Source organism: Papaver somniferum, chromosome 4 (assembly GCF_003573695.1).
Source record: "Papaver somniferum cultivar HN1 chromosome 4, ASM357369v1, whole genome shotgun sequence".
Taxonomy (NCBI): domain Eukaryota; kingdom Viridiplantae; phylum Streptophyta; class Magnoliopsida; order Ranunculales; family Papaveraceae; genus Papaver; species Papaver somniferum.
Window position 1 is genome coordinate 11,386,231 of NC_039361.1, and position 7,767 is coordinate 11,393,997.

The following is a 7,767-nucleotide window of genomic DNA, read 5'->3' on the forward strand; positions in this document are numbered from 1 at the left end:
TTAGCTCGAAATATCAAATGTGTATAATCGAAGTCTATATAGCTATACAACTTTTGTCTCAAATAGGAGATAGAGTAGATAGACTTTTGAGTGATAGATGAGTTCAAGTATCCACATACCTTTTGTTGATGAAGTTCCACAAGTTCCCCTTAGTAGTTATTCGTCTTTAATCGATGAATGTCGTGAAGTCTAATGCTAGCTCAACTACACTTTCTATCCTAATCTAAGACTTAGATATAAGTAGACGAGAAATCAAGACTTATAGTTTTGGCAACTAAACTTGACAAAAAACTTGAGATAGCAACGCTTGTGAGTTCGACCGAGCAGTGCTCTAACAGTTACTTAGACCTGACTTTCAACAAACTGTTCGGACCAGTTCCTCAGTTTTAACGTCATTGGAATCTCTTGGCTATTTCCACGTATCTTACAATAATTTGAAATATATCGTTCCACGTAGCTTAAAATCTTGCATGTGGTTCGAAATTTGGCATAGGACTTAAAATCTTCCAAGTACCATCTGGTCAACATCCAAAAAGCCTTACAAGAAACTCCCTTATGTCTTGTCACCATTTCGAATGAGAGGGCTGTCGTGCATGATTATGCTAAGAAAGTCAGGTATGGGGAATCAATGAAGAAGGAATAGTCCAGTTCAGTAGCCGAAGCCAAGGGATAGCAACACTCCTTTTCTTTTTCACAAGTCTATTGGAGAAGAGCTAGGAGCATGATTTTGGTTCTCTACAATTCTAATGGCACAAAGCTTACATTCTAGTAAAGATAATAAAAACATTATTTTTTTTCCTTTAAAAGTCTTACTCACCACCTTAGAAAAATTAGATACTGAATTTGTATTAATATTACCTTGAAGATCATCTAAATTTTGTAAAATCTGAGATTTATTTGGTGAACCAATACCACATTGCATCAACTTCTTACCAACACCATTACTCCTGAATTATTAGCACTTTCAAAGCCAATGTCAAAAGAAACAACATTAACTGCTTGCGTACCGACTTCTTGCACACCAACTAATGCAGGAGATACACTATTAGAAGGTACACTAGAATTTACCTGAAACAATTTTTTCACGGACAAAGGTGGAAATTCCTTTTTTGAATGAATAACACCAGTGAAATCAGCATCCTTAGCCTCTATTGAAGAACTTCCCCCTTGCACTAAAGATGAAATTTTATTGCGTCAGCCTCGTCATTTTCACTAAGAAGATTTTCATTAATTTGTTGATACACTTGTTCAACCTAGTTTAATTGCGCCTCCCACTAGAGGACAAAAAAGGTCACCCAAACATAATTTGAGTCATCCCTTATCCAAATATTTTGGTAATGGCTAATCTACCCCTTATCTAATTAGTGGTAATCTTACTTAATTAGAGTTTAATTATTATTTTTTTAATTTTACGTTTGCAATTTTTTTCCTGCTCATATGTGTATGAAAAGTCGTCATGGTATTTTTTTAAATTAATGACGACTCAAAAGGGTCGTTAATCTTTGCAATGACGATTCCGAAGTGTCGTTACTGTTTCAATGACGACTCTACTCTAACGACACTTTATGGTCGTCATTGAAAGTAGTCATTGAAAAACATTAACGACTCTAAAAAGTCGTCATTGAAAACATTAACGACTCTTTAGAATCGCCATTCAAAACATTAAGGACTCTTTAGAATAGAGCAATGCATTAAAAACAATGTATTTTGCTTCGCATGTAGACATGGATTGTGAGTTTTGTTTCTTGCTATGACATGCCACAAGATTCAACTCAACATAGTAAAATCCCCCGAAATACTCTTTTTGTTTTCCACACATCATGCCTAATTTGCATCTAAATAGGCAGTAAAATCAGTGTTAGTATCAAAAGTATAGGATAGACCATACCCGACAGTGTGTTGGATATATCACATGATCCTCTTTGAAGTTGCAAGATGAGATTCCTTTGAATTAGCCTAAAATCTGGTACAACAACCAACACTAAAAGAAATATCAGGTCTAGTAGCTATAAGATATAAAAGGCTTCTAATAATATATCGATAAAGCTTTTGATCACATTTACTCCTTTCTCATCTCGATGTAGTTCTAACTTTCTGTCATAAATTATCATAACCCAAATCTCACCATATGACCTAAAATATATCGTTCCGCCGAGCTTAAACTCTTTCATGTGGTTCCAAATATGGCGTGGGACTTAAAATCTGCATTATCATCCAAAATATATCGGGGATCCAAAATATGCTTAATGATCCATGTTAGACTAAATGTGATATCAACCGTCAATGGGGAGACAACGGCAATAAAATGTGATTGTGATATCAGCCGTCAATGGGAAGACAACGGCGATAAAATGGACAACTCATAATCTTGTCCAAAATACTCTTGAACAGATTGTGATAACAGAAATGTAAATTACTGAGCAGATTTTGTAGCTAAATTTGCAAGATCTCATTGGGTTTGCTTTAATTGGTTTGATAACGTGCCAAACTAGATTACAGTTTGCTTTAATTGGTTTAATAACGTGCCAAACTAGATTAAGACTCTAATCCATCTTTTCATATTCAAAAACAATATGTGTAATCTTTTCATATTAAAAAAAGACTTGGCGGTCAAAAATCTACATCGAGGCATAAATGTGCGGCATTCGCAAATAAAAATCGCGCCTAAAAAAACCCCTAGTGACAAAAAGTATTATGACAATAATACGACATTTGCTCTTTCTAACAAACACACCCTAAATAAAAATCACCCGTCCAACTGTCCCGGACATGCCCCCGAAATTCCATGATGTATCCAACGGTTGGATCCCGACGCCCTCTCAGATCAAATTTTATCCCCTAAAGTTCTCCCCGAATACACTGATGATAACCGTCCACGTGTGGAAAAGGACAAGGAATATTTTGATCTCTCACCGTTTAAGTATAACCGCATTCCACAATCAAGAAATTGGCGTCTTGGATTCCGTGTCGTCCTCCACCTTCTTCTGTATAACTAACTTCAAACTTCCACCACCACCAACAGCAGCAATGTTACGCTCTGAATTCTTGGGAGAGAAGGAATAATAATCCTAAAAAACAACCCTCCACCACCACTTGCAACAACAACTCTCTCCACCACAACCGTCATTCTCTTTTTCTTGTTCATCAACCTCGATCGTCATGAATTCATCAGTAATAGGAATTGATTTAGGTACTACTGATTCAAGAATTGCAATCTGCAGAAATGGTGCTTTTCAAGTACTTCCATCGATACCATCTTTCATTGCTTTTCGTGGTGATCTTTCAGAGCCACTCTTTGGAGATGAAGCAAAGAAACAGGTATCAATGAATCCTCTGTGTACTGTTTATCAGATTAATAGATTGTTTGGTAAGCGATTCCTAGATTTTGGAGTGAAGAAAGACATGAATCTTTGGCCATTTCGATTTTATAGCTCAGTATTAGACGATAATGAACCACCTGTAGTTGATGTTGGATTTGATGGTGAATCCAAAAGTTTTTCTTCTGTTCAGATAATTTCTTTCTTTTTAAGAAACCTTAAGAAAATTGCTGAAGAAAATTTTGAAATCGGAGGTGAAGAAGAATATGTGGATTGTGTAATAAGTGTTCCGAGTGTTTTCAACGATTTGCAAAGGAGATCACTAAGATATGCAGCTAAACTAGCAGGTCTGAATATCCTTAGGCTATTGAATGAAACATCCGCAGCTGCAATTAACTATGCTGTTCTCAAGGGAATTGAACAACTGGATCTCAACAAATTAGATGATCATCAGCAGCTTCAGAAGAGACAAAGAATTGATGGTGAAGAAAAAATTATGGTTTTTGATCTTGGTGGGGGGTCATTGAGTGTTGCCATCATACGGGTAAAGGAAGAGGATAATGTGAAGAAGTTGATAGTTAAATCTCAAGCAGGGTACACTCATCTCGGCGGAAAGGATGTCGACGATCTCATCATCCTTCATTGTCTCAACAAATTCTCTGAAAAGAACCAAGGTATTTTTCGGCATACATTTACAGAGTTAGACCGAAAGAAAGATAGTGCTAAGCATCTTGCAAGTTCTCTAAGTAGATTGAGATTGGAATGCGAGAGAGCCAAGATTGCTCTCTCTTCCAGAGGTCAAGGGGAAGAGACAATCCAAGTCGACTCATTCCACGATACCAAGAATTTGGTTTGCACTCTTTCTTTCAATGAATTTCAATACATAACACGGGATTTGTACACCAAATGCAAGACGGCAACTGTTCAATGCATTAAGGATGCAAACCTAAAGGATGCATATAGTGTTGATAAGGTGATTGCTCTTGGACGATCGACTGAACTTCCAGGGATTAAGCACCTATTGGAGTCTATGTTTAGTGGAATTGTCAAGTTTCAAGGAACTGATGCTGCTGTTGTTCGTGGAGCAGCGACTCAAGCTTCTCTTTTGAGTGGAAACGGCATGATTCATAGAGTTACCAAAAACTCCGTCTTGGATGTGATTCCAGTTGATATTGCGATTGAACTTGCTTCGGGAAAGAAAACCTTAATCAAGCGAAACACCACGTTACCAGCGCAAGTAGATCATCTTTTTACTACATCTGAGGAGAAACAAACAACTGCTGTTCTTCGGGTATATGAAAAAGGTTGGGATCAGTATTATAATTTCCTTGGTAATTTTGAAATTAGCAAAATACCACCAGCTAAAAAAGGATGGCCAAAGATGAAGGCAACGTTAATGATAGATCGTGATGGAATTTTAGGTGGAACTGCATTTGATTCTCTGGATCCATCTACACGCAGTCCAATTCCTGTTGCTTTCCCTGATCCATTTGCATACACTCCAGGATATAGAGCATATAAATGTTCTGTAACTATAGAGAAGGGAAATCTTTCGACTGACGACATCGAAGTACTGAGGCAGAGGAATAGTGCTGATATGTACTGAGCTTTTTAAAGTCCCCTAGCAGTGTCTGTTCCTTCATTTGGGTTCCTTACTCTTTTGTTTGCTTTTCTTAATCTGTCTTCACTATGTTTGCGAAACGATTTAGTTGGCATTTTCTTTATCTGTCTGTATCCATTTGTGCTTCTTTATGGGAAGTACTCGTGGAAGTTTGAATGTTGTTTAGAACTTTCCATTTCTAGTCAAGGAACTTACATGTTAAACGGTTGTAGCTACTTAGCAAACTGAAAGCACGAATGCGGTTTAGAACTCTATCCATTCTTAGCCAAAAAACTTGTTAAATGGTTGTAGCTTCTCAGCAAGCTGAAGAATTTTTAAATGAGAGTAATTTGTGGAATTTTCCGCAATCACTAGTCAGATAGCATTATCTTCTTGTAACATCTTGCGTGTTTATTTTTCTTTTATTTTTTTATTTTTTTTAAACAAGGTTTTGTACTCTATTCAGAAAAAACTCGACAGGGAATTACATTTCCTCATTTAAGCAATGCAACTTTGTTATCTAAAACTCTTGTTCTGCAGATTTCAAATATCTTAAGCATTATGTTAGCTTTTCTTTATGCCAATATAATTAATTTAACTGTATTGCCACATTTTGTTGGAAAATGGGTTCAAAATAGAGGATGGAATAAACAGAAAACAAATTGTTGTACTCCTGACTTTCAAAGCTCGAATAGATTTTTTTTTTTTTGACGATTATTTCTACCCTCTCAATATCAATTGGCGATTGCAACAGGTATGCGAAATAATGCCTTCAGGATACAATGAAAGTCCTACAACAGAGAAATTGTATTCATGGTTTGCACCCCTTGACCCAACCAAGAACACACGAGAGAGAGATTTCTGATGATGCTTTAGATGGAGAGAAAACATGTTGAATTAAATGATGGAGAATGGGAGAATGCCATCACTATTTATAGGGATATTCATGCCTGTTAGTGATGCCTTTTCATCACCAACAGACGCTTCCAAAAGCCATCAATGGAGACTCATGGGAAGAACACGTCTTTTCAAATTCGAATGGAAACTTCTAGGTTTTCCAAAGTAAAACCAGAAAAAAATTTCGCGAGACACTGTCTCGGATACGCCCCCCGGACCCCTCCTGGATAGCGGAAAACAATCTTGAAAATATCCAACATTCTCCCTCTATTTTCAATATTGAAAAAACATAAAAAAACAAAATAAAAAAAACTTTTAAATCAGAGTGGCTACATCACACAAATGACTGCCTACGTACCCGAGTGGGATCAAGCCAACATAGTTCAAGCTAAATTGAGATTAAGCATCATCGTTGAAATCAACACATAAATGATAGGTATCTTTTGGATTTGAACCTTCACTTAGTGCAATAAATTCAAAGCCATATCGAGGTCCTATGGTGAAACTAGTCTTGAACCAAGTACCCCTTGTGATAAAACCGGAATCTCCACACATATTGATTTCATAAAATCACGTGTTCTGTAGCCTAGAGCGTTAATGGCCATGCACTTATATCCTGGATTCATGAGCCTTCTTTAGAGAACGGTCTTCTTCTCTTAGGAAACGGCCTGATTTCCATACTCATATAGGTAAGTCACTAAGGTGTTTCTACGATACACCTGTAATTAATTATAGACTCATTAAGGAATTATATCCATCCTATTTTCTTGTAGAAACCAGCACTAGTTAGAAATGAGAAATTTATATATTAGTGCTCCATAATATCTATCCATAACTTGTTGGTACCACGTTGAACCTTGTTTATCTTTTTCAAAACATAGGTTGAGTTTCTTCTATGGGAGATCAACCTTCCTTCACAGACCTTAGTCCCATTTCTTTACATTTTATTGAAACTATTGCAGTTGGTAAACTTTTCGTAAATGGGTCTGCCAAATTCTTATTTGATTGAATAAAATTAACCGTAACTACTCCCTTATTGAGTGGTTGTCTAACCATTTGATGTCTGAGACTTGCATGCCTAGACTTTCCATTATAAGTCTTATTAGAGACATTATAGATTGTAGCTTGATTATCACAATTAATCAAGATTCCTGGAGATGGCTTCTTCCAAAATGGAATATCCATAAGTAGATTTCTAAGCATTCTGCCTCCTTACATGCATCAGTCGAGGCTATCAATTCTCAAAACATTGTTGAATAAGAAATACAGGCCTGCTTCTTGGAACTCCAAGACACAACAACTCCCCCTAATGTAAAAATCCATCCAGACGTCGACTTGGACTTGGATTATACATTTTTCCCGTTAGCATCTCTGTACCCTTCCAATACAGCGGGATAACCTTGGTAATACAAACCAAACTCAATTGTTCCTTTCAAGTAAGCCCTAACTCTTGAAACTGCCTTCCAGTGTTCAACTCCTGGATTACTTAAGAAACGACATAACACTCCCACAGCTTAGGCTATGTCCGGTCTTGTGCAATGCATAGCATACATAAGACTTCCAATAACACTGGAATATTCAAGTTGTGCATGAGTACAACCAGTGTTCTTCATTAACTTGATAGTATGGTCTAAAGGAGTAGGTGCTGGATTGTCATCAAAGTGACCATACTTCTTGAGAAATTTCTCAATATAATGACATTGGGATAAGGCCAACTAATTCCCTTTTCTTAGGATCTTAATTCCCTAGATTACATCAGCCTCTCCTAAATCCTTCATATCAAAGTTAGAACTAAGAAACTTCTTTGTTTCTTCCACAACATACATATCAGATCCAAAGATAAGCATATCATCAACATATAAGCAAATAATTACACATCCAGAACTATCATGCTTACTATAAATACATTTGTCAGCATCATTCACAACAAAACCAAATGACAAAGATACTCTA

The 7,767-nt window shown here is 36.6% G+C and overlaps 1 protein-coding gene across 1 annotated transcript; it reads left to right on the plus strand.

Annotated features, from left to right (window-relative positions):
- The first annotated feature begins 3,100 nt into the window (after positions 1-3,100).
- LOC113273530 (heat shock cognate 70 kDa protein-like) lies at positions 3,101-5,020 on the plus strand. The gene is made up of 2 exons (XM_026523218.1): positions 3,101-3,318; positions 3,511-5,020. Exons 1-2 carry the CDS (start codon positions 3,160-3,162, stop codon positions 4,921-4,923), a joined length of 1,572 nt encoding a protein of 523 aa, XP_026379003.1. The 5' UTR covers positions 3,101-3,159; the 3' UTR covers positions 4,924-5,020.
- Positions 5,021-7,767: the final 2,747 nt, after the last annotated feature.

Excerpts from the sequence above, each read along its gene's own strand:
- LOC113273530 (XM_026523218.1), top strand. The coding sequence starts at position 3,160 with ATGAATTCATCAGTAATAGGAATTGATTTAGGTACTACTGATTCAAGA. Across the intron at positions 3,319-3,510 it reads GAGATGAAGCAAAGAAACAG|ATAATTTCTTTCTTTTTAAG; the intron begins GTATCAATGAAT and ends TCTTCTGTTCAG.